At 35.4% G+C, this 27,436-nt stretch overlaps 5 protein-coding genes across 9 annotated transcripts in view; 4 read left to right on the forward strand and 1 right to left on the reverse strand.

Moving 5' to 3' along the window:
- LOC141643916 (uncharacterized) overlaps positions 1–27,436 on the forward strand; it is a 226,123-nt gene that overhangs the window by 22,855 nt on the left and 175,832 nt on the right. The gene's annotated exons all lie outside the window — the stretch shown is intronic.
- On the forward strand, positions 814–1,517 carry LOC141643903 (uncharacterized). The gene has a single exon (XM_074453287.1). It carries the CDS (start codon positions 1,012–1,014, stop codon positions 1,405–1,407), a length of 396 nt encoding a protein of 131 aa, XP_074309388.1. The 5' UTR covers positions 814–1,011; the 3' UTR covers positions 1,408–1,517.
- LOC141643904 (uncharacterized) lies at positions 5,310–9,689 on the forward strand. 5 transcript variants are annotated; one of them, XM_074453292.1, is made up of 3 exons: positions 5,310–8,209; positions 8,328–8,466; positions 8,818–9,689. In XM_074453292.1, the coding sequence occupies exon 1, from the start codon at positions 5,731–5,733 to the stop codon at positions 8,116–8,118; it is 2,388 nt and encodes a 795-aa protein (XP_074309393.1). In that variant the 5' UTR covers positions 5,310–5,730; the 3' UTR covers positions 8,119–8,209; positions 8,328–8,466; positions 8,818–9,689. The 5 variants fall into 5 exon arrangements, with proteins under 5 accessions (XP_074309393.1, XP_074309390.1, XP_074309392.1 ...); XM_074453289.1 differs by having other exon boundaries at positions 5,310–8,466; positions 8,703–9,689; XM_074453291.1 differs by having other exon boundaries at positions 5,310–8,466.
- Positions 13,547–14,567, reverse strand: LOC141643905 (pectinesterase inhibitor 7-like). Its single transcript, XM_074453293.1, has one exon. The coding sequence runs from the start codon at positions 14,500–14,502 to the stop codon at positions 13,867–13,869; it is 636 nt and encodes a 211-aa protein (XP_074309394.1). The 5' UTR covers positions 14,503–14,567; the 3' UTR covers positions 13,547–13,866.
- On the forward strand, positions 22,271–27,271 carry LOC141643906 (replication factor C subunit 3). Its single transcript, XM_074453294.1, has 9 exons — positions 22,271–22,538; positions 22,662–22,878; positions 23,047–23,126; positions 23,234–23,393; positions 23,550–23,631; positions 25,223–25,352; positions 25,440–25,503; positions 25,580–25,648; positions 26,934–27,271. The coding sequence occupies exons 1-9, from the start codon at positions 22,409–22,411 to the stop codon at positions 27,031–27,033; spliced, it is 1,032 nt and encodes a 343-aa protein (XP_074309395.1). The 5' UTR covers positions 22,271–22,408; the 3' UTR covers positions 27,034–27,271.

A 27,436-nucleotide genomic window follows, 5' to 3' on the forward strand; every position in this document is an offset into this window, starting at 1 on the left:
AAACGGTTTTATACCGAAATCTTAGACCATCCCCAAACAGTGGTCGCGCTAATTAGGTCGCGACCCGATTTTACTCTTAATCCCACCTTATTATCCTTTACCCATTTTCACCTCCCAAGCAGAAGGTCGCGACCTAAGTCATCAACCCAATCATATTTCACCTTCCAACCCTTTTTGTTTTGTTTACGACCAATGATAATTTGACACCTATCGGGTCACCAATTGACCTAATAAGGTTAAGAGCAACCAAAGAGGTCACAAATTAACATTATAAGGTCAAGAGCAACCAAAGAGGTCACGCTAATCTCATGCTTAATTGTTGGTTAAGGCGACCCAACAAGGTCGCGACCTCCCTCGTGACCTTGCTTGGGGATGGTCGCAGTGGTCGCGCTAATTAGGTCGCGACCCGATTTTACTCTTAATCCCACCCTATTAACCTTGACCCATTTTCACCTCCCAAGCAGAAGGTCGCGACCTAAGTCATCAACCCAATCATTTTTCACCTTCCAACCCTTTTTGTTTTGTTTACGAACAATGATAATTTAACACCTATTGAGTCACCAATTGACCTAATAAGGTCAAGAGCAACAAAAGAGGTCACAAATTGACCTTATAGGGTCAAGAGCAACCAAAGAGGTCACGCTAATCTCATGCTTAATTGTTGGTTAAGGCGGAGCAACCAAAGAGGTCACGCTAATCTCATGCTTAATTGTTGGTTAAGGCGACCCAACAAGATCGCGACCTCCCTCGTGACCTTGCTTAGGGATGGTCTTAGTCATAAATAAAACTATAAAAGTCGGTGGATATCAATTCATAACAATTGCTTAGTCCTCACAATCTTCTCCGTAGACACCGCGTGTAATTCTCCGCTCCAGAATACGTGTCACACACTCCCTTTCCTTCTTCCTATAAACAAACAAACAAACACCTCTTTTCCTCCTCCACATCTCCAGATCCAACAACAACTTTCCTCCATTATCAAAACCAACCTTGATCAAATCTTCTTCAACAATGGCGTTAGAATGGATAGTACTAGGCTACGCAGCAGCTGCAGAAGCAATAATGGTCCTTCTCCTCACACTTCCAGGTCTAGATCCCTTACGTAAAGGATTAATCTCCGTAACTCGTAATCTTCTCAAACCTTTTCTCTCAATTGTTCCCTTTTGTCTCTTCCTTCTCATGGATATTTACTGGAAATATGAGAATCGTCCGAGTTGTGAGTCTGACTCGTGTACCCCGTCCGAGTATCTTCGTCATCAGAAATCGATTATGAAGAGTCAGAGGAATGCCTTGTTGATTGCTGCTGCTTTGATGTTTTATTGGATTTTGTATTCTGTTACTGCTTTGGTTGTTAAGGTTGAGCAGTTGAATATTAGGGTTGAGAGGTTGAAATCTAGGGCTGATTGATTTTCTTTCAACTAATTTGGGGATTTAGGGTTCTTCTTCTTCTTCTTGTTATGTCGGATCTTTTGTGTTTTTGTTTCTGGTTTACTGAATTAAAGGACGCGATTTCCTGATGTTATGTTATTTAATTACTACTCTTTAATTAATGCTCTTATATTTGGTTGGTTTTGTTGATTAATTGCATACATATAATCTCGTATTTGTTTACCTTTTTTATTCTTTGCGAGCTTTAGTTTAATTAAAGCTAAACAAAGGATTAAGACGGAAGGAGTAATTGTAATCAACTTGTTAAATTTAATTAGATTAATCGCTATTACGTGATACTTTTATTTGGTTGTTGAATCTGATCGTAGTTTTTATTGATTAATTTCATTGTTCTTTGTGAGGTTTAGTTTGATCAAAGCTAAACAATTGATTAGGACGTTGGGAGGAATTGCGATTTCGTAATGCTTGTATTTGGTTGTTGAATCTGTTGTTTTTCGATGGTTGATTGCGTCTATATGTTTGTATACGTAATTCAAATTTTGATCGTCTAAAACGGGACCTTGATGGTAGTATTTCTTTGATTGTTGCGGGGTTAGGCGTAGATTGTGGTGTGAGGAAATCCGTGATGGTGGTTGGAGAGTTTGGTTGGATGACTTGTTTGTGTTATTAGAGCAATTACTGTGAATTGTGCTCCCTCCGTCCCATTTTTTTTGTTTACATTTACATTCTTTGTGAAAAGTATTTTGATCTAGGTAAACAAGTGATTGAAACGGAACGTAGGGGGATGTTTTTTTATTCGTTTGAATACCCGTCTTGTCTGCTAGCTCATTTACAACTTTCTAGTCAGTGCGAGCATATCTTAAGAACTTAAGATTGATGCTTGTAATCTTAGTCACATAGGTAGGTTGCGTACATCGAATCCCTTATCTCCCAACATGCAACCTGAGGTAATGTTGCTGCCATCTTAGTAGACTTAGGCAACAAAGGGGTTAGAAACTCAAGCATGATAGAGGATTATTCTGAGTGTCTGACCTTGTTAAATACCTTATAAAAACAATCACTAGCTTTTCATTTCCCTTCAGTTTTCATTATTCAATGGACGCTGGTACCGCATCACATTCATCAGTAGTCTCTGAAACTTATTGGTGACCATGGTAATCGTAGTTCTCCGTCTTTGTGGTCTTGTGGAGGGTTTTACTTTGTGGATAGATCAATTTTTAGTCATGTGCATCTTGTTCGATTCTCGTAGATTATTTATATTGCCTGATTTTGTAGTATATTCCTTGATCTTTCTTTGTTCTGTCCAGAAATTGATAGTATATTCTATGTAACCCTTGGATGGTTTCAATCTTTTTCAGTTGATTCTACAGATATCAGTCATTTCACCATCCTTTCTCGTTGATTCTGTCTTCATTCTTCAACCCAAACTTTCATTGGTTTTTGTAGATTTCACTCTCCTTTCTCTTTAGTCTTTTGTCTTCAGCCCAAACTTTCATTGCGTAGTGTTACATTATAGCGTTAGTTTATGTCTGTGTGAAGACTCAGTATCGAACTGTGAACTGTCGTGTCGGACCTGCGATACGCTGTCAAAACGATTCTCCCTTTTTTTTTTTTTTTTTTTTTTTTGTTGATTTTTACACTGTACAGTGTTATTTATGCAGCTGAAAAAAAATTAAAACACTTTCTACCCTTGGATCTCGCGGTTTTGCTTGCTGCACATGTTAATGTGTTCAATTTGTTTCTATGTTCATATTCTTGATAAATATTTCATGCAGTAACTCCATTTATGGTAATTGCCTGTAGTTTAGTTTGTTGCACGGTACTCCGTTTTCTGGCAGTGATGACTTTATTTCGGGGAGAATCGGGAAGTAATGAGGATAATTTTCAAAACCTTAATAACTCTTACCAGTTGTGATCATGTGTCCTGGCACATTTAGATTAATCTACTTAATTTTCGGTTTTGTTTGGATAAAGTCTACATTTACAGCCTTGAGGACTGTAAGGGAGGGCGGGGGAAACGAAAAATCAGCGACACTTTTACAGTTTTACTGTGAAATATAGTCTACTGTTTTGTTTTCTGGTAGCAAAATATCGTCCTGCTTGTATTGCAAAATATCTTTCTCCTCCTATCGCAACATAGAGTTCTGGCCATAGCTAGCTAGCTAGCTAGCTAGTAGGGTGTTAATGTTGTAGCCATAACTTGCTCTCAAGAGAGTAAAGTATTGTCGAGAAGTCGAGGACTGAAGGATCTGAATATTATTAGCTGTTGAATGCTGGTTGGCTAAATGAATTCCGACTTGTATGACTTTGGCCTTGGTAGTTTCAGGCAGCTATTGTTGATGTAGTTATTTGTTTCCGATAACATATTGCTCTTCCTCCCACATTGTACAAGCCCCCATCATAGCAGCAGCCACCATCTACCATGTTCTTGGCAAGAGGAACAATATCAATTGATCATGGCTGCTAAGCATTCATTCAAAGTGGGCTGTGCACTAGTGCATCACTCTGTTCTCCATGGGCCATTGCGAATATTCCATGCAGTCCAGATGATCATGTATAATTTACCCAATTGCTAAAGATAGTCTTAACACTCGACAATTTTCATGGAAACATTGTCAATCAAACACAATCGAGAAACAATTTAATCGACAATTGGAAACCAACAACTAATATCGAATTACAAATAATTGACGAACCTTTAACTTGATCCACACGTTAAACTAAACGACGTCTATCGAAATGATTTTTCTAAAATAAAAATGACTAATTGCTTAGATTGTGTAGATTTTACATTTGTAAACGTTATATTTCAAGGTTTTCTTCCTATACGTCCCTTTGAGGATTCACAAATTCTTATTTCAGACGGACACTTTTGGTCTTATTTGTCAGACGGATAAAATGTTGTCATTTTTTAAGAAAATGTAACCAATTAATTCACAAAATGTTATGACTAGAGGTGTCATTTTTTACCCTGAAAATGATGTGAACAATAATGGTAACATGTTATCCAAAAATAACAACATTTTATTGTAAAATAATGACATATTACCCGTCTTATTTCAGACCAAAAGCAATGGTCTTAAGAAAAACAGATCGTTGAGGATTATAATCTTTAGTTTTGTACTATAGCTTTTAGGCATTTAGAAAAGAAAACGTATTGATTTTTCACACATTCAATGGTTCCTGCTCGAGTTATACTATCAAATAAGTCTTTTTAAGAAACTAGTCAATGAAAACTGCTTCCTTTTAACTTGTCGGTACTCTTTACTTGCTTTCAATAACCTGGTGTCTTTTTTCTTTTGATAACCGTGAATAAGGTTTTGACACACACGGTTCCGAGCCCCGATTGCTTTGGTGCAGGCAAAGGTGCACCCCAAGGTTTCGCAAAAATACCGGACTTTGGCACAGTGGATCTTTGGCAACAAGGATCAATCTAGTAGACTTAGAGGTGACAATCGGGTCCGTGGGGTCGAGTTTGGGCCAGGTCATATAGAGTTTGGGTCATGTTGGGTTAGTCTGCCCTTTCGAGTCGGGTCGGGTTTGCGTTGCTATCAGGTCGAGTCATTTCGAGTCAAACGAAGTATCGCGTCGGGTCGGGTTATTATCGGGCCCGGTTACTTATATCACATTTCTTCAATTTTTGATCATTAAATTTAGTTTTTAGCCATTATTTGTTTCATTCAATTACTTCATTTTGATCAATATTATGCTTAAAAATTGTCTGTCATCGATTTAATCGACTCAGTATCAGGTCAAGTCTAAGTCACTGATCATCAAGTCATGTCGGGTTACGGGTCGACATTAGGTCGGACCGGGGTCGGTTTCGGGTTTCAAATTCTCGAGTTCTGTCGGGTCAGGTCGAGTTCGGATCGGGTCACTCGGGTGGAATCAGGCTTGCCAGCTCCACTTGTAGTACGTAGTAGACTAGTAGTCATTATCAGTATTTTAGTTTCTTCGACACAAGATTAGCAAAAACACTCGAAAACCTCACACCCGCCTATTATATTCGTCTCTGATTACTGCCTCTTGAGTCAATTTGTAAGGTACTCGTATATCATTTGAGCCTTCCTTCAATTTTCTCAATTTTCTAGGGTTTCATTTTATGCCTTTTGTTTGTACTGTTTTTATTTGTATTTTTTTCAATTCAATTGAAAAATACTATACATTTCTGAATAGCCGTATATTAATCAAAGGTATACAAATGATTGAGACGGAGGGTGAATGGTTGTATAACAGATAGATTGCATTTATGAATAAGTTGTGAATCTGATGGCACTATGCCTCTATTGCCAGTGATCAATATTCGCCACAATTTATGCACATAATTAAGTTTGAATTTTGATGTGGGGTGTTCATTCTGTCAAAGGGCTTTTTTTCAATTTCAAACACCATGTTATTGTAAGTTCCAAGCCTTTTAATCTTCTTTCTCCGTTATTATTCTCATCTTTTTCATCTGTTAATAACAAAAGACATGTATTTAATGCAAAACAAGTGCAACCTGAGGAAAATGAGCATGTGGGTAGCAGGCAAAATAGGGAATTTAAGTCTGATTTCAAAATCCCAGTTGTCGAAAACCGCGATTTTGATAAATTCATATGTGGGTTTGATGAACAAGTTGTAGGTGATAGAGATGATGAGGATAATGTTGTTGAGGATGAAGATTTTAAGGTTTTAGATTCATATGATAAAAGTTGTGAGAAAAGTGAGGATAGTAGAAAATATGTCAAGGATGAAACTGAATTTAGGCACCCTTTGGTTAGGGATACATGTAGGCTAATTGCATTGAGATCAAATTGGAACCTTCAAATTGAAGGCGAGTTGCGAAATTTACTAAGAAGCCTTAAACCCCGTCAAGTATGTGCAGTTTTGCACTTGCAGGAAGATGAAAGGGTAGCATTAGAGTTCTTTTATTGGGCTGACAGGCAATGGCGGTATCGCCATGACCCTATTGTTTACTGCGCAATGTTAAATATACTTGGCAAAACAAAATTGTGTGAGGGGGCTCGGAGGGTCCTTCGTCTTATGCATAGACGAGGAATCTATCGCAGTCAAGAGGATTTTGGTTGTTTGATGGTTTCTTATAGTAGAGCCGGAAGATTAAAGCATGCATTTGGGGTTCTTGGAATTATGCAAAAGGCGGGTATTCAACCTAACCTATCTATTTGTAACACGGCAATTCATTGCTTAGTGATGGCCGACAGGTTGGACAAAGCTTTTAAATTTTTGGAAAGGATGGAGCTTGTTGGTATCAAACCCGATGTTGTATCATATAACTGCCTGATTAAAGGTTATTGTAAGGCTGGTCAGGTGAAGGATGCCATCAAGCTGATTGATGGCATGCATATTAAGGGATGTGCCCCCGATAAAGTTAGCTTTTATACTGTCATGGCTTACGTTTGCAAGGACAAGAACATGACGGAGGTTAAATTGTTGCTTGAAAAAATGGTAGCCTATAATTTAATTATAGATATGGTCACTTATAATAATCTCATTCATATGTTTTCTAAGCATGGGCACAGTGATGAGGCTTATGAGTTCTTAAAAAAATCACAAAAACAAGGGTTTCAAGTGGATAAAGTAGGTTACACGGCATTAGTTCATGCTTTATGTAAGGGAGGACGGATAGACAAAGCAAAAGAAATTGTTAATGAGATGTTTGAGAAAGGTTGTGTTCCCGATGTAGTGACTTATACTACACTTGTAGATGGATATTGTCGGATAGGGAGGATAGATGAAGCCAAAAACCTACTACAGAAGATGTACAAGGATGGCTGCAAACCAAACACAGTAACACACACGGCCTTCCTAAATGGCCTTTGTCGAAATGGCAGCTCATTAGAAGCTCGAGAAATGATGAATAGAAGTGAGGAGGAATGGTGGACACCAAATGGCACCACATATAGTGCTATAATTAACGGTTTGCATAGAGAGGGGAAATTGTCCGAAGCTTGTGACATGGTTAGAGAGATGATTGAAAAAGGGTTTATTCCTTCTCCCGCTGAAATAAACATGCTGCTTCTGTCTCTTTGCAGGGAAAGAACAGATGATGCCAAAAAATTCATGAATGAGTGTCTTAGCCAGGGATGCGATATTAATGTGATAAATTTTACGACCGTTATTCATGGATATTGTCAGAATGACAATTTGGAGGGTGCTTTGTCTTTGCTTGATGATATGTATCTGGTCAACAAGTGCCCTGATGTTGTGACATATACTTCAATAATTGATGCTTTAGGAAGAAAGGGTAAAATTGAAGAGGCAAGCGATCTTCTGAATAAAATGCTTGGCAGAGGCATTCTTCCAACTCCTGTTACTTACCGGTCAATAATTCATAGATTTTGTCAGCATGGTAAGGTCGAAGAATTGACGAAGATATTACAGAAGCTTTTGCCTAAGCAACCCTATAAGACTGCATATAATCGGGTGATTGAAAAACTGTGTAGCTTTGGATATTTAACTGAAGCTTACAACCTTTTGGGTGAGGTTCTTAAAACAGCTTCAAAAACTGATGCTCATTCCTGTAGTGTACTCATGAATAGTTATTTAAAGAAGGGTACCCCTTTATCGGCATTCAAAGTTGCTTGTAGGATGTTTAGGCGAAATTTGATACCAGATTTAAAGTTAAGTGCGAACATGAGAAAGAGACTGATCTTAGATGGACATATGAAAGAGGCAGATAAGCTAATTAGGCAATTTGTTGAGCGTGGGTTCAAGTTGCCTACTTGTTGAAGCGATAGTGCACGATTTTTGGCAACTTTGGTTGATTTCAGCTTGTAATTTAGCTCGTCGCAAAGTTCTCCATCTTTTTTGGGCCAATTAGGTACTCTCGACTTCTCTTGATATTGATCTAATTAGCTCAGGGAGAAAATGGCTGTTTTAGCATATGTTGTATTTTGAATGTATTAGGAACAAAACTTGGTCTTTGAAATTGTTTCAAGACTTTAAGCTTTGGTGTACATTTTGCAGAGTTGTAGTCCATCTTTCAGGGTTCTTTAGCAACCAAGGACAGTGTTGACGGTTGACGAAAATTTCAATTCCATTTACCTTCTATTTGGGGAGAATCAAATTGCAATGACAGTAACCTTCAAAACCTTAATTACTCTATTAGCTGTGAATTGTGATGATGTGTCCTGGTTGGCTGGTCCAATTCCCTAGCACTCTAGTTCGGGTTCTTGGATATTGGCCATAGGTAGATAGGGTGTTGATGTAGCCATAACTCGCTTTTTTGAAAGCGAGTAAATTATTGTTGAGAAGCTGAGACAAAGGTCTATAACTTTTGATGGATAACAATTAACAAGGTAAGAGGTTTGCAGCGGATTCATGGCTAAACAAATTCCGAGCTGACGAGCTCCATAGCTTTGGCCTTCTAATCTCAACAACTTATTGTTGATTGGATCTGCCTCTGAGACAGCCTCAATTCACTTTCAGATAACATATTGTAAGTCTCTTCCTCCCACGCGGCCATGCTGTAGCATGCCCATCTGAATTTTGCACTCATGTTCCGGCAAGAGGAACATGATGATGGCAGGTAGCATATTGGTAAAGCCTGTATTATGCCAAGTATCCATCCATAGTGGGTTCTGCACTGGTGCATCACTCACTATGTTAGTTTTCCGTGGGCCATCGAGAATATTCCGTTCCGTGCAGACGATCATGTCGAAAAGTTTCCTTGCACGCATTATCCTCTGCCTGCAAATACAGTTTTGATCCAACCCACCACTTTGCATATACTCATCTATTCCTTGTCTGTTAGGTCAGAGTAAGATATCAGTCATGTCGCGTATGTCCACAAATAACAAATGAAGAATGAGGTGGTGCCATTGAGTGATACCATCTACCAAGTCTCGGTACTATTCTCTTACATCCAAAATGTATGGACCAGTAGCATGTGAGAGGCCGATCTCGAAACTTATTAACACCAGATAGTAGTCTATCATTCTCCATAATTTTTTTTTTTTTTGGCAGCAGTACAAAAAGGTTCCTTATGCAAAGTCTACCTGCATCTCTAAGTCAGGTGCACGCATTACATTATTATTACAAAAACTAAAACTAGGGGTGGGGGTTCTCGCTTTATCCAAAAGCGGAGGATGAAAATGAGTCAATCACTGCAATGTGTGAATGGCCGCACACTTTGATCCTGTAGATTATATATTTCTATATCTTAGTTTGTACTGTAATAAGTAAAGCGTGTAAATGTCATACTTTAAGGTTTTTTTTATAGGGTTATTTTATAATAATAATCCATCCTATTGGTGGTATGCAATAATCACTCCATACTATCAATAATCTCAATTAAATCCAACCTAAGCATCATATCTTCTAATAACGAACCAACTGCTATTTTTTTATGTTTATGTGTATCAAATAAACCAAGTACTTGATTCATCACTTAAAAATATTACACATAAACATCACATATACCAGCTAGGTTATCCAAAAACTATCAAATATTCCAACATAAACTTAAAAAAATATCAGTTGGTTCGTTATTAGAAGGTATGGTGCTTAAGTTGGATTTAATTGGGATTATTGATAGGATGAATTGATTATTGCTGACCATCAATAGGATGGATTATTGTTATGAAATAACCTTTTTTTATATACGTCGAATTTTGGATTATGATTTTGTTTTGCATAGTTCTTTAGGCATCTAGAAACGTATTACTCTTCTAGACAGTCAATGGTTCCTGCTATTAGAGTTATCCTATTAAATAAACCTCTTTAGGATGTATTAGTCAATGAAAATTGTTTTCGACCTTTAAGCTTTGTATTGATCTTGTTTTCAATAATTGTATTGCTTACTTATATTATCTCCCTGTGTCGATCGTGATAACCCGAACTAGGGTTTTGACTTTTGACACATGCACATACCGTCTCAAGACCCAATTGCTTATATTGGTGCAAGCAAGGGTGAGTACCACGGTGCAATAAAAATACCGGACCGTTACACATTGGATCTTTAGCAACAAGGATCAACCTTAAGAGTAGCAGTCATTATCAGTATTTTCAGCGTGACATAATAAGATTAGTATTATTTGCTTTTCAAATCAGCAATAGTAAAAGGAGAGCAAGAATTACGCCGATAATTATGGTAATAATTAATCACTTGTAACTTTGTAGTAAGACATACAAGCCCCCAGGTGTTTTTAAATTAAGATTGGGACGAGAAAAGCACACTCAAATACCTCAAATTGACCTTAAAACATATCCTCATGATGGATTCCTACCACTACCTAATGTTCTTTTCCCCTCCTTTTATAGGATACTCTTGCTTTTAAGTTCCCTCTCCCTCTCTAAAACAACACCAACACCGAATAAAGGTCTTAGGTTCTGTTTGATAAAACTAACTGAAAAGATAGTTGAAAATTAAAAAGTTAACTGAACCTGAAGAGGTAACTGATAAGGTAGCTGAAAATTAGAAACTGATAAGGTAGCTGATTATATAAAAAAGTGTTTGACAAACTAACGGAAAAGATAACTGATTTTGATGAAATGACGTCAAAGGATACGTTAATTATTTAAAGTATAAATTTAAGGGGTAAAAACAGAAAATTAAATCAAATCCGGTACCTGAAATCTTAAATGTTACTCTAGGTAGCATTTCATTTCAGGTAACTTATTTGGTTAAATAAGCTACTTGCCAAACGCTTATAAAAAAATAAGGTACCTGAAATTTTGGTCAAATAAGCTAATTTGACCAAATCAGGTACCTGAAATGTCTTGTCAAACGGAGCCTTAGAGTTCGTTTGGTAAAACTAGCTAAAAAGCTACTTGAAACCTGAAAAGTTACAAAATGTGAAGTATAATGCGGATTATGAAATAGCAAAGGAAAAAAGCTCTAAGCCGAAACTCAACCCATGCAACTATGCAAGTAATAGTTATAAGGATTAATTAATAGGTATAATCCATACTATGAGCGTCCTTCCTATAATAATCCAAACTATTCTTTAATTCACTATAATCCTAACTATCATACTCTCTTCCGACATTACCCCCAACTGACCGGCTACCTAAACAACAGGTAACTCTTTGTTTAAATGGTGTTCCATCTCTTAATTTTCTTTTTCTCTCGCTTTCTCAACCTATTAACACTCTTTAGTCCTTATTCTCTTTCAATCTTCATCATCAGTTTTTACCTATTTCGACTCCTAATCCAATTCAACTGTCGTCATTTTCACATTTTTCATCAACAATTTGCCCCATTTTAGCAGAACATTATTTGCCATTTTCGAGCATATTTTGGTAATTAGTTTCTTCCTATTACATGGATACAACTTACAAGGATTGGAGGAGGGATAAAAATGATTTTTTCCTTTCTACTTTGGTAAACCCATTTCCTTAATAATTTGTACGATATATATACTGCGTATGAACATAACCCATTTCCTTAATAATTTGTACGATATATATACTGCGTATGAACATACAAATATATATTAGCTTCCTCTTATTTACAAGCCTGCAATACTGCATCTGTTTTGCAGCGCCTCCTCTTATTGACAAGTTCACTAGTATTCACAATTTTTTCAACAGTTCTATACATTCACATTCGAATTAACAATCCCCACCATTTTAAAATTGTCGATTAAGAAGAATCTGACGCTGAACACAAGAAATTTAAGACATAAAATAAGAAGAAAATACAGTAAAAATGAGGGAAAAAATGTTCTTTTAAGGAGAGAGCACACAGAAGATGACAATGTCGTTGTCTGGGTTATGCTAAAATGATGCCTTGTGGAATGGGTCGTGCTTGGTTATATGTATTAGAAGGTTCTATGGCGGTTTTACGGTGTGCACACAAGGTGTTCAACGAAATGTTGCAGAGAGAGAATGAGTGTTGTGTTTATTGAGAGGGACAAAGATGGTCCGCTTGTGGTTGTATGATGGTGTTAATGCTGATGTGGGTGTAAGTTGTGATTGACGGTGGCTTGTATAAAATGGAGATGATAATTAAAGAGGGAAAGAGATAAAAATTTCCAGTAAAATAAAAGGAAGTTCAAGAAAAAAGACAGAAAAAGAACAAAGAAGAAGAAATAAATAGAAGATGACTGGCATTCACAGGTAAACAAAGTGACCAAGTGTAATTGGGGAAGGGAGTGAGATAGTAAGGATTATAGTGAATTAAAGTATAGTTTGGAGTATTATAGGAATGACACCTATAGTATGGATTATTATCATTAATTAATCCTAGTTATAAATTGCATAAACAATTTTCAGTTATTCCTTCCATCTCAGCCAATAATTTACATTAAGAATTAAGAATACGCAATCAGATTGCTTAATTTATTATCACAACAAAGTGGAGATGTTATCTACTAGTGGACTACGGAGTACTACGTGACTATGTGTATGTGACTTTACGCCTCCGCCTTCCTTGTCACAGTCAACTTACTCGACTCGAATATAATACTTCTTCATTAACGAAATACCTTTCATTTTTCATTTCTTTTTCCGCTTCAGTTATGTGTTCAACTTTACTTTAAGCAAAAAGACCGAAAAAAAAAAAGAAATTATTTGTAGCTAGCATTATTGAATCACAAATTCACAAGTGGACAAAAATGAAGGTACGTGGAGGATCAAATTATATTACACCTTAAAAACATTCTCAAAATAGAAAAATAAATAAATAATTAAACCCTAAAATAAAATAGTAAACAAATAACGGAAATATATGTTTTGTTTTATGAATACGAGCAACTTTTATTTTCCGTATATTTTTACTACCATTTATGAGGTATAATTTCATCCTTCTCCAAATTTTATACTCCCTCCTATTCTACATAAACTTCCATCTTTCCTTTTTCGTCTATTCACAATATCTTCCCTATTTCCTTATTTAGTAAAATTTTATACTTATTTTAATCACCTTACCCCACAACAATACCCCACCTCACCCCACAACAATACATATTTTAATCAACTTACCCCACAACAATACTTATTTTAATCCCACAACCACAATAATACCCCAAAATACCTTCCCTCTCTCCAATTATCAAACCCCACTACAATACTTTATCTTATTTTAATCCACCTCCTTAATTCTAGTGCCCCCATGAATAGGGAGGTTTATCTAGAATAGGAGGGAGTATCATTAATACAAATATACTCATCATTCCTAATACTTCTAAATTCTAATGGTAGCATATTCAAACACTTAATAAACACCCAAGAAATTATATACCAACTTAGAAAAATTGAAAATAGAAGGTAGATAACAAAACTCGTATCCCCGAAAACCGACAAACTTAGTTAGGAGTAAATACAAATACAGTATATAAGACTATAAGACAATTTTTAACAAACAAAACCACAATATATATAGTTCACTCCACTAATCAATTTACCTTCCGTACCAATATTGAGATTACTCGAGCTATCGGTAGAGAATAATTCTCGTTGACACAAAAGAAAAAAGAAAAAAAAAAAAGACAATATAATCCACTCCACTAATCTACCACCTTAAACAACGATTAATTAAGAACCAACAGAAGAGGCAAAACTATTAACCAAAGCAAGAGCATTACTAGTAAACTCCTTAACACTCCCTACATTATCACACACCTCATTTTTCACAGGACAATCCTCCACGTCAGCAAACCCATCAGTACACGTGTCTTCATTAGTCAACGCAGCACTCATCCACGTCTGCACGTTGCTGAGTTGGAACCTAACTGCGTCTGCCCCGCTGGAGCCGGGTCCCAGCCGGCCCATTTGTCTAAGGGACCCGCGCATCTGGTCCACGGCGTCCCTGAATACTGAGACGCAGTCGTGGACCGCTGACGCGACCCGGTGGTCCGGTTCGTAGTCGGCCCGCCGGGTCACGTTGGATATGGCGGATAGGGCGTGGCGGGCCCGGACTAGAGTGACCCCGATTGCTATGCGGGCGAGTTGGGCCGGGTCGGTTCGGACGTAGGTTGCGTAGCGAGAGAGGGAGGTGAAGCATACGTCTGGGTAGAGGGTGGCATTGCAGCTTGACCGGATGAAGTCAAACGGGTTTGTGGTTGGGCTTGGGCTTGGGGTATCGGTTTGGGTTTTGGCCGAGGCGGTTGCGAAGAGGAGAAGGATGAAGAGAAGAATAGGGAAAGTGAGGGAATTTAGTTGGAATTCCATGGTGGTTAAGGTAGTTTTCTTGGGGTGGGATGTTATTTTGAGAAGGAAAATGTGGGAGAATAATTTTATGTTGGTCTAGTATATATAGTGGGAGTATATTATTCGTTCGGTCTTCTTTAAAACCGTTTTAATTTAAGAAATCTTACAATTTTTTATTAAAGAGAATATTATGTGTTCCTAGTTTGTAAAATTACTCTAATATATAATATAATCATAATACCAGTAATATTCTCTATAATATGTAAGATTGTAATAAGATGGTATAATGAGTTGCCTTAATTAATAAATTACGTCACCGTATTTATAGTACAATGACTTGATATATTCCTAGAATATTCCAGAGATATTATGATAATTATAATAAGGCGAATTTAACAAAAATAACTCAACCTTTGACCAGTCTTCTAAAAATAACCCGACCTTTTAACTTAAACAATAATAATCCAACCTTTGTATTTTTGTCACAAATATATCCCGAAATCTCACCTAAACAAATTTGTACCAAATATTAATAAATGATATTTTGTAAAATAATTTCATAAATCTTTAAAGTCTATATAAAAAAAATTTCATAACCAAAAAACTGAAAAAATTATAATTTCCTTAGTTTGTCAATGGAAAACTAATTAATAAAACAAATATAGGAGTATAATTTTTTGAAAGAAATAAGATAGGTTTTAAATTAGTGGAAGAAGTGATGAGAGATATACTTTTGATTTTTTAAATCTAGAATTTAAGGAAACAAACAATTTCTTAAACCATATAATTTATGCCTTTTAGGATTTTGAACAGTACTAGAAATTTTTTTCAATTTTTTTCTATGTTTTTAAATTGTTCGTAAATTATTTTTTTATAATTTTATATAATCATTTTTGCAAATATATGGCCAATAAGTTAATAGATTGATTAAATTATCATTTATGAAATATAAGTAAGATGTCGGGACATTTCTGTAACATAAAAGCAAACGTTGGATTATTCTTGTTAAAATCAAAAGGTTGGGTTATTTTCGGAATACTTAACAAACATTGGGTTATTTTTGTTAAATTTGCCTTATAATAACGGTTTTTCTATCCTATGCCCAGTGGGCATGGGTTAAGAAAGCAAAAATAGAAAGATTTAAATGTTTTTTTTGGGAAAAAAATAAAAGTAATTGTATATTACAATTTCCCATAAAGACATCATTAAATTCTTTCTTTTTTTGGCTTTCTTAACCTATGCCCAGTAAAAGTAATTGTATATCTTCTCCTACTATATCATTTCCTAATTAATATTTCCTAATTAATCGTTTATTATTTTAATCAAGTGTAAAAATCGTCTTAAATTAGAATGGTCTTGATTTTTGAACAAGAAATGGTGAAAAATATAGGGTAAAAATATAGAATGCACTTTATGAGTATGAATGTAGAATTTGTATGTGTATGGAGAGGGTGTGTGGGTGTTTTGGCTTTATGATATGGTTGGTTGCTTGCCTTTGTTTGTTTCACACTTTCACTTGCCTTTATTGTTCTTTTGTATGAGATGGTGGAAAGTGTAGGGGTGGTAACTAGTGCATGTACTCATGTAGCACCAAGGTAGTGCACGCATACAAAACACTAACTAACTAGCTAGCTAGGTTTTAGCAATAAGGAAAGCAAAGTATACCCGTCATTCCTTCTAATTCTTTACATTTTTTAAATTATGCGAGAGCGATTTCTAAATTATGTAGCTACCGAAATGAGTTGAGCAGGAAAAAACTAGTTAAATAACACTCACGCATGTATAAATCGATTTCACCCAACCATTATAAAATTACTTGTTATTTCAGATAGTTAAAACTTATAATGTTTTTTTTTTTTTTTTTTTTTTTGGTAAACTGTTAAAACTTATAATATGAAGAAACGTATATGGGATCAAACCCGTTTACATGATTTAACATATAAAGACATTGACCTAACACTTTTAATTATGCGAATAACATAATGTCAAATTGTTAGTATTAGAGGATGTTGATTACAAATTTACACGGTAAGATTATGCAATTCATGGACTATACAACCAGTTGTATATGTTGTACGGTGTAGAACCTGAGCTTTGTGTCAAAGTATCTGAGCTGTATATTAAAGAATATGAGCTTTATTAGAAAATATTAAGTTCATTCATTTACACATTAAAAACATGAAATTTAAATTAGCTCAAAAAGAATACACGTAAAGCTCGGATTCTTATACTTGGTTGTACCATGCTTATGGTACAACTGGATGTATAATTCTATTTGTGAAGATTACCAGAATATCCGATTAGCCTTTGGATTCCTTCTCCATGCCCTACATGCAATTAAAATCTATAGTTCTAAATGATTACTAGAAAAAGTTGGAAAGACGTCTTTGCAACTGATTTCTAGGATTAGTGATTGCAAAACCAGCATATTCCTGATAATAACAATACATGCACTATTAACTATATGCAATACAGTTACCAAAAGATGTGAGGGATCGAAGTGGGGATGTATGTGTGAAGTATGTAGCCTAATAGACGTTGATTCTATCATTTAGATAGATAGTATGGGATGACATTTATTATTATCCACAAAATTAATATGTGTACGGCAATCAATCATATCATACAATTTTGTCTCTTTTATTTTCATTAATTGTCATTTTTGTATTTGTCTCCATTATCTTCATTCATGCCAATGTGTTTTAGACGCATGAAATACCATGCATGGAGATCGAGGGGCTACTCGATGCGTAAGGACTGGTACCTGTCTCCCCAAATATATCGTAATCCTCTGTGGATAATAATGTATTTTTTCCAAAATTATTTTATTTTACCCCTTAACTAGGAGGCTTAGCGATTATAAAAAGATGAACGAGGGTGTAATAAAAACCGAAGGGCAAATATATGGTTGTGGACTTGTGGTAATATATAACACTAAAACTTGGGAGAGACGGTTTCTCACTAAGTTATTGAGAGACCAATCTTTCGTACTCTTTTATTTGTATTTCGTACCTTTTTTATTGTTGATCGTGACATAGTAATTTCGTACCTATTTACATAATAAATGTACCCATTTTATCATTAATCATGATTTGTACCTATTTTATTATTGTTAGTACCATTTTTTCTTAAAATTGTACAATGGTCTCTCAATAAAGCTTATTAAGAGACCGTCTCTCAGGTGACCTACTCAATATATAATTGACAATTGTAACTATTTTAAATGTGAACAACATAAATAATTGCAATGATACTACAAGAATTCAGCACATAGGTGACTATATTTAGAAACTGCGAAGAACAGTCGCCAACTGAAATATTCCAACGGGCGATTAATTGCAATGACACTACAAGAATTCAGCGCACAGGTGACTATATTGACTATATTTAGAAAATGCGAAGAACAGTCGTCGATTGGCGACTGAAATATTTCATCGGTCGCCAAATTGACGACCTCTCAAATCTGTAGAAGTATTTGAGATTGGCAACTGAAAATATTGTCGGACAATTGAAATAAGTCGCCAATTTGACGACTGCACCCAAATCAATTTCAATTCAATCGCCAATCCTCCTGAGCCAACATTGGTCGCCAATCCTCATGAGATTGTTGAAGTATTAGATACAAGTATACAACAAATATTAAGTTCGGACCGTCCTTCCTTTATATTGAATCGACGATTGTGTCGTCGGCAAAAAAATGAAAATATGTCATGACAAAGTGAACTAGTAAATAGTAAATCCTCATCATACAAGCCATAATCCAAACTAGGAATTGACGTATGATGTGTGAAAACAACACAAAGCCGCAATAACGTACACCAGGGCTGTTTATGTTGCATAAGAATTCAAGCTACATCATCCCGTGAACTCAAAGTTTTCATGCATGAGAATAGTGCATATGAATTACTCATTTACTCGCTCTTTGTTGTTCTATTTCATTTTTTGGTGTCTCAGTTAATTATTGTCATTTTTATTTCAGAATTACATTTAATAAGCAATTTGATTATTTACATTCAATTTGATCCACTTATTATTTTATAATTGATTCCTTTTTCTTTTTTTGGTCTCTGTTAAAATTAAAGGATAACAATTTAATACTATCAATGAATGAAGGCATTGAAATTGAGTGACGTTAAATTTGTAATGCATTCACGTGAGAGAGCTATACTAATGCATGGCCAGTAGTGTTTTTTGGCATTAGCTATAACTATAACCTTCACATGCATCTATTATCACATACCCGGGCCACCATACCAGACCACGCACTTCCATCAACAGACCCTTCCAGATGACCTTTTTTATATGATGGTGACGCAAACAAAAAAAAAAACAAAAAAAAAAAAAAAATTGGTGTATGTATTATGTAATCGTGAATATATGTGAGAGACGGAAATTTAGTGCGAACATTTTCTTATTGGATGAAGAAACAATAAATTAAGACGATAATTAATAATATAGTTTTTAGTATTTGATGTTTTTTTGACATATTTAATGTTTTTTTGACATATTTAGTTTAAAGAAATTAAATTATTTATTCTTCTCTCATTTATACACTTTTTTTATCAACCACTTTCTTATAGATTTTACTTGGTTCATTTCAGATCCTTAATTCTATTTCGGTTTTTAAAAATCGTTTTAATTTTTTCTCTCGATTTAAATTTTAAGTTTTTATAAAAGAAATCCGGAATTCGATTTTAAAACCCCTAAGTTTACCTTGACTTTCCATTACATTTTCATTCTTCATTTTTGTTTTTCATTTTCCCTTTTTTTATTCGCATTTTAAGCCGTGCGTTCAACCATGGACGGTTCGAAAGGATGATTCATGTCAGCCGACCCCAAATCATTTTGGGATTAAGGCTCTGATGTTGTTGTTGTACTCCCTCCATAGTCCATACCACATCAATGTTAACATTGACGTTTTAACACTTGTCGAGGCACGTTTTGCAACGTAAATATCTTTTGTTACGCATTATTAAAAATTATAAAAATTTGATATTCTTATAACATTTATGACGATAAATCAAACAAGATCTCACATGACTATATTTTGTCTTATAGATTAAGAATAATATCGAAAATTCCCTACGATCATGAATAGTGGCAAAACGGTCAATGTTACCATTGATCTGATATAAAGGGAGTAGTGTTTTATTTACCTCATTTAATGCTGTCAAAATTAGTGATTATGTTTTAAAACACAACCTCATAAAAAAACCAGTTGCGAATTTGCGAGTAATGTTTAACTTTAACCCTATTGTCTTATACATGGCTCATACAAATGGAGTACTTGGTAAGGCGCGCGGTTTTACCGAAATTTATTGTAAAAGAGGATCTTTAATTAACCACTTTTATCCACTAAGCTAACATTACAGGGTTGTGTTTCGATCTGTTTTACAACTATATTAGCGTAAAATCGTCTTACACAATACTAAATCCATAACAGAGCATAGGTAACTTGACTTATAAAACATAAATTATAGAATAAAATGAAAGAAAAACTCTTGGGTACATCCGGTGTACAAGATTATCGTACACCCTACCTAATGATAAACCTTTAATCACATTCCATTTAAATTTTGCTTTATTATTTATGGAGAGTGTGGATAATTCTAATATTCTTATTGGCTAAGGTGTACGGTGACGTGGTGCACCGGGTGTACCTAAGAATTTTTCTAAAATGAAATTACGTTTACCCAAATTAAAGTAAATTCGAGCATATAAACAATCGACATGTATCATACCGACCTAGTACCCACCCGATCCAACTATTCCTTTCTAAATCCAGAAGAACAACACGCACCTCTTTTTTCTTTATGACAAAATCAGGCGTGCAAACTGCAAATACAATGAGATTTAAAGAAGGGTGGCGCATGTTATGCAGTAAAAGTGTTTAGCCCACTAATAATCTCGCCGTCACATTTCTCCATTTAGCTTGCGGCTATTCCCATTGACTTGTTAATATCTTAATGCATCATATCGTGCTCTCATCGAAATCATTATAGTTTACTTATTAACTTCTTTTATACTCTCTTGATCTCCATCCTATTTCGATTGTACCCTTCCCTTTAAAATTTTATCTGATAATTATTGTCCACTTTCTAATTAAATTTACAAAAAAAATATATATATATATATGAGTTTTACCGAATACTCGGGAGTTGTTCTTGTTAACTTCCGAGTTTTAACGAATACTCCATCTTAAACAAGACCTATTAACTCCCTACTTTCTTTAGGTCTTGCTTAGGCAATCCTGAATTAATAGGTTTTACTTAAGATGGAATATTAATAGGTTTTGCTTAAGATGGAGTGTTTAAAAGGGTGAAATATAATAGTTAAAACTTAGGAGAAGTTTTCAAAGGTCTTTAAGTTTAACCCATCAAGAGCAATATTGTGGGGTTTATGACCTACTTCAACTATATTTCAGAAACAACATTGTCAGCAATGCCACAACCGACTTCAACTATATTTCAGAAATGTTTTCTGTTTGCGAAATCGTCGCTGATATCTTGAATGAAAAGGAAAACCTGAGTTAATTCTCAAACTTTTAAAAACTTGTGCCAAAGCTGTAGTTTGTGCCAGGCTGGAAATTCCACTTGCGTTGAACTATGATTGAATGTTCGACGTTTGTTTAGCGAGCTTCATTTATTTTGTGAATTAATCCGTGAATAAATTAGTCTTTTTGTTATCATGTTTTTGTCCATATTTTATATCACAGTCTTTTTCATGCATCTTTTGTTTTCTGAGAAAATTCATTTCCTGAAAATCAGTATAAATCCCTTAGTTTATGCTACACAAAGCTATAGTTAAATTCATCCTAGGACAAAACCTCTAGTATATCTATATAATAATCATGTTCGTAATCATTACTTTTAACAATTTAGATAAGTTAATCTTTAATTATAGAAAAAAAAATCAAACATTAGCGCTAAAATCATATAATAACCTTTTTAAGTTTGAACCATCAATTTCGACTACTACTCCCTCCACTTTTTTATATATGACGTTTTGCATTTACGAGATAAGCATTTGACTTTAATATTTACAAAAATATATTTGTTCAAAAAATATAAAAATAGTACCATTAAATTCCTTACGAAGAACTCTTTCATATGAGTATACATATCATAATATTTAGTCTTATATTTTAAGAGATATTGAAGAGAGAAGGGAGTGTCTCGAAATGTGAGAAAGTCATATATAAAAAGTGGAGGGAGTATGTACTTTATAATAATAATAATAATAATAATAATTATTATTATTATTATTTCACATTTATTTATAAATATGATTAGTTTAATTATATATATGATTTATAAAATTTAGTTCAAATACGGAGTAGCTACTAACATTAAATCCTTATTTCCTTTTAATTAAAAAAACTTATTTTTAACCGACTAGTCGGATTTTTGATCATAAAATTATGGGTCAATTAATTACACTTTTTTTTTTGAGGCAATTAATTACACTATTTTTTTTAGGGAATTAATTACACTCTTATAGAGTCAATTAAGTCACATGTTACACATTTGGCCAGATACCAAAGTTGGCTGGTGTAAGTGGTAAGGGCTTTCATCTCTTAAACAAGTGGTCAAGGGTTCGATGCCTGACTCTTTCGAATGAAAAAGTCAAACTTGAGAGGGGTCAATCCATTAAATTGCCTTCAGTACCCTGAAGGAGATTGCCCCAGCTATCGACAGGGGATACTCCTGGTCAATAAAAAAAAAAACATTTGGCCGGATCGGGTCGGATTTGACTACAATGATTTCAATAGTGACTCATTTTTACTTAGAAAACCCGAAACTGGAGTACCCGTACTCACTCCTAGTACTAGAAAACTCCCGCCGCGGAAGAGGAAGAAATTAGAAACATAAATTGAAATTGAAATTGAAATTGAAAGTTTGAAACCCTAGAAAAAAAACCCAGGAAAATGTCGGAAACCGCGACTCCAATGGAGGTCGAACAATCATCTGATAAGAGCAAAATCACGCCATGGGTTGAAAAATACCGACCTCACTCTCTCGCCGACGTCGCGGCACATCGCGACATTATCGACACCAGTAAGTATTCAATTCAGTTCAGTTCAATTCAGTTCCGTATGTTTAATTCAAATTAAGTAGTAAATTAATGGCGATATGACGGTCTGTTGGATGTAAACGACTAATGTTAATTGTGTGGCGTAGTTGATAGGTTGACTAGTGAGAACAAGCTGCCACATTTACTACTTTACGGTCCTCCTGGTACTGGGAAAACATCTACGATTCTCGCCGTTGCGCGGAAATTGTATGGTAATCATTTCCATAATATGATTCTTGAGCTTAATGCTTCTGATGACCGTGGCATTGATGTTGTTCGTCAGCAAATTCAGGATTTTGCTAGCACCCATAGTTTCTCTTTCGGGTATGGGGTAACCCCGTTTACTTGCATTTTAGTCGACTCTATCCTCCGTTTTAATCATTTGTTTATCTTTGATTAAAATGCCGCTCAAAGAATAAATAGGTTAATAAATGATTGGGACGGAGGGGGGATGTTAACTACTTGTGCTGACTCTTGTATTGTTGATGGCAGTGCTAAGGCACATGTGAAATTAGTGTTGTTGGATGAAGCGGATGCAATGACCAAGGATGCTCAGTTTGCTCTACGTCGAGGTGGTCTTCGTCTTTATCATTTTCTCTGCTTTCCCCCGCTTTATGCCCTTCTTGTTTTTATTGATTATTGATTGTTTTATTTGTTGGTTGCTTGTTCATGGAACCAGTGATTGAGAAGTACACTAAAAGCACAAGATTTGCACTCATATGTAACCATGTTAACAAAATCATCCCTGCTCTTCAGTCAAGGTGCACTCGCTTCCGCTTTGCTCCTCTTGATACTTCCCATGTCACTGACCGCCTTAAGCACGTCATTGCTGCTGAAGGGTGAGTTCTTCTTCATCTAAGACCCTCTACTTTTCCTACCACATTATTGCCTGAGTTGATAATCGCCTTGATTCTGCTCTTTCGAACCCTTATACTGCTATTATTAAAGTGTTTCAAGAAAGTTGCAATATCATTTGTTTTTATCTTATAACATAGGCTGGATGTTTCCGAGTCTGGCTTAGCTGCACTTGTACGATTAAGCAATGGGGACATGCGTAAGGCTTTGAATATTTTGCAGGTTTGTGATTTTTTATGATCTCTTGCCCTCTTAATATAACTAATATTAATTTATGTCCTGACTTCCTTGCGCGTGAATGATTTACCATCTCCCGCTATATTTTTACCATGTTTAAAAACTAGCATTGTTAGATAATTTTTACGTATGTTACAGAATCACTGTCCTGATGTTACTTTGCTTATATCATATAGAGTAATACAAATTTTTAGCGAAACAAATTTCAATCCTTTGAACATTTATATTGTTTCATTCGTTATATTATCCGAATTGTACGATTGCTTTTGAAAACAAGGATCGGGAAAATGAAACCCTTTTTTCCTAATCTTACAACTTGTTTTGGATAGAAAGAATTGGCCCTTTCAAAATCCTTGTTGGATGTCTATGGAGTAGGTTAGAGAAAGGCTTTTTCTTTAGTCCCAACTACCCTTGATCCGTGAACTTCAAGGGTGGTTTCAATCATTGTGATAACTTTTTTTGTACGATTGTAGTTGCTCTAAGTTACTTTTTCACTAGACTTCCTTTTGTTAAACGAGTAGAGTCTTCTTTGACTGATCTACCAAAATTTTGGAACTGTATGACTAGTTTAAAGTGGATGCCAATGCAATTTATGGTTACTAACCAATATTTCATGGTTTTCATTACCAGCTCGTCCACATATCTAGCAAGATTCTAGAAATGAGTCTTTGTTTATTTAGAGAGTGGATTTACTCTATAAGACATTAATACCATATCAGCACACAGATTATGCCCCATAGATTATTCTAGCCCCTGAGAATGATGCATGTACGGTTAAATGGGATGTGAGTATTGGGCTGTGAAGCACACATGCAGTTGATGAGTATTTTATAGCTGTGTATGCTATTATGTGTGAGCAACCGAGCGTACAAGGATCAAATGAGAGAGAAATAATTTTGAAGAAGGTAAAATCTTATGAGACATCGAGGTAAGGTTATGTATTTGGAGACGGACACGTGAAGAATAAAGACCGTCTGCTAGCATATACGACAACGGAGGACTGCACGTGCTAGGCATGACCGCACCTGGACTGGGGTTACTTGTCCACATTGAACTAGATGTCTTGGCCCAGATTGAGTAGAATCTACAAAAAATGACTGATTTTTACTTTTTTTAAACCTATACTAGTTTCAGCTATATTGACACAAATGTGAGCATTAGTGCTATGAAAAGCTTTGCTAAAGCCATGAAAAATACAAAAATCTGCCGGAATCATCACATAAATGCAGCAGATGCAATCTTAACTATTCGTATTACGAACAAATATTAAGCTTTTTATCATGACAATAATTAGTCTATTCTGAGTAAAAGGATATTCCCCAAATCATTTTGGGATTAAGGCTCTGATGTTGTTGTTGTTGTTGTTGCTGAGTAAAAGGATATTAGAAACTAGTGCTATTGCATCATGAGGTAATGACATGGTACAGTATTGGAGTGCCTCATATCTTGATCTTGGAAGCTTCTGAAGCAGCCATTTTCTTATTAATGCAGTTGTGCCTGTAGTTGTATAACTGAAGTCTTGTCAAGTTTGCTTCCTGTCTGATATTGAGTGCTACTTTTTATTTTTATTTTGTAGTCAACACATATGGCATCTCAGCAAATAACAGAAGAAGCAGTGCACCTGTGCACAGGAAATCCATTGCCCAAGGACATTGAGAGAATATCATATTTGCTTCTCAATGAGAGCTTTGCTACGACCTTTAGCGGTATCCAAGAATGACACTGTTTTGTTATCTTCTTTATCATGCTTATTCTTGTTAATATATGTTTATGTTATTCTTAACTTTGATCAGGAATTTCGGAAATGAAAACAAAAAAGGGTTTGGCCTTGGTAGACATCATAAGGGAAGTAACAATGTAAGCCTTTCCCCTCCACATCTATCCATGGATTTTTGTAAGCTTTGAATTTAATGGGAGGGATATATGTTGACAGGTTTGCTTTCAGGATCCGGATGCCAGCAGATATTCGGGCGCAACTGATCAATGATTTGGCAGATATAGAGTGTGTATTATTGACTTATTTTTTGTTTATATGAGCATTTACATCTTAGACGCCCTTGATTCCGTAAATTACACTTGATATTACAATACATGTAGCTCATAGGAGGCTGAGGGATCAACCCGCAAATACTTTGACTTCCACTCTTTCTGAACTAAATCTAATGGGAGTCTTTTCTCGCACCCTCTCCTCTACACTCTAGTCTCTATCGCATTAAGAATCAGTCTCTTCCTGAATTAAATTTTAGAAGTCACTATTGCTATCCAGAATACTTATAGATGGTTGGTATGACGTGGCTACAATACAAAATCCATACAAGCCCGATCATCCACGACAATTACAAATTTATAATTATAGTTCCCCCCCCCCCCCCGCCCCCCCCTCCCCGCCAAACCACTATCCATGCCTGCCAAACTAGGGTGGCTGCGGTGAGAATGTGAGATATCAACTTTTAGCCAGACATCCCTAACCAGTAACCATATATCGTTCGCAGTGCTTTCTTGGTGTTTGCCACATCCCACATCTTTGATTGCTACTGGATTAATTTCAGTGCTTTCTTGGTGTTTGACTGTTTGCCACATCCTACATGGATTGATTTATAAAGCTTGACACCATTGATCCTTGTCTTTGACTGTTTACTTCAACCTCTTTCGTAACACCAGTGATCCTTGTCTTAGAACTTGTTTATGACACAAATTTGTTCCTTGCACGGTGCACCATATGTGCACCTTAATTTATATTCTCTAAATTTTTAAACCTATCCCCAGAATAAGTATTTCGGGAATTTAGTATAGTGCATGAGAGGGTGCCTTTAAGCTGGGAATTTGTATTTAGGCTGAAAGCTGACTTAAGTCTTGGCTTTGGCCGTTTGAAGGTTAAAATATCGCCCTTTATCTACATGGTTTCGACTGTATCTGATAGAGGACACATTTTGTCATTTGGTGTTGTTTTGGTACTCGTAAATATGGCTGGGTATTGGAAGCTTTTGCCCAACAGCTTCCATTACTCATGATCTTATCGAAGTTTGTTTTTCCAAATCATTCCTTGAAAGATGCGTGGAAAAGTGACTTGTGTCTCTTTTAGCTGCCTAAGTTTTTATGTTTTCAGTTAAGTAAACTGACATTTTACTCCTTGATTCGTTAATGAAAGGAGCTGTACAATTCGAAACTTCTGAGTTTTGCCTTGGGATTGGTAGCAAACTGTACTTAATGAAAAGCGTACAAAAATTGTTATTTTTGCTTGATTATTGTGAAATGGCCACAACTGATGACAAGTTCTTTCTTTGCAGGTATAGACTCAGTTTTGGATGTAACGATAAGCTACAGCTTGGATCTCTTATTTCTTCATTCACACCAGTTCGCTCTGCATTGGTTGCAGCTGCAAAGTAGATGTTCTTTTTCTAACATTACCCTAGAAAATTGTGCGGAGTTGCTTCTTGTTGATTTTGGTTGATGCAACTTTAATGCTGGTCGAAGCATTTGAAGATTTGCTATTAGAAAGCAGGTGGTGTGTTTATATTTCTTTGTATTATAACAATCTACTAATCTTTTTAGATTTTTATTTTAAAAATATTCACGTATGGACCGTTTTTAATTCAGGTGCACATTATCAAATGTGACTTCCCAACTGCTATAGCCTGTTATTTCATCGTTATGTTTACTGTTTGTTGCAGTAAAACAGATGTGGTGGGTTGGAGTTAGTTAAATATGGGAAATTCTACATGGTAATTCAAAGTCGTACCCTCCTTTCGAATGAAATTTTTTGACTGATTAACTCTTAGCCATGAGCTTG

This window comes from Silene latifolia, chromosome 2 (genome assembly GCF_048544455.1).
Source record: "Silene latifolia isolate original U9 population chromosome 2, ASM4854445v1, whole genome shotgun sequence".
NCBI classification, from domain to species: domain Eukaryota; kingdom Viridiplantae; phylum Streptophyta; class Magnoliopsida; order Caryophyllales; family Caryophyllaceae; genus Silene; species Silene latifolia.

Bases quoted from the DNA above. Each gene is read 5' to 3' on its own strand.
- LOC141643903 (XM_074453287.1), top strand. From the start codon at position 1,012: ATGGCGTTAGAATGGATAGTACTAGGCTACGCAGCAGCTGCAGAAGCA.
- LOC141643904 (XM_074453289.1), top strand. From the start codon at position 5,731: ATGTGGGGTGTTCATTCTGTCAAAGGGCTTTTTTTCAATTTCAAACAC.
- LOC141643905 (XM_074453293.1), bottom strand. From the start codon at position 14,502: ATGGAATTCCAACTAAATTCCCTCACTTTCCCTATTCTTCTCTTCATC.
- LOC141643906 (XM_074453294.1), top strand. From the start codon at position 22,409: ATGTCGGAAACCGCGACTCCAATGGAGGTCGAACAATCATCTGATAAG. The intron at 25,353-25,439 runs GTATCCAAGAAT...AACTTTGATCAG, and splicing joins CTTTGCTACGACCTTTAGCG to GAATTTCGGAAATGAAAACA. The intron at 25,649-26,933 runs GTGTGTATTATT...CTTTCTTTGCAG, and splicing joins AATGATTTGGCAGATATAGA to GTATAGACTCAGTTTTGGAT.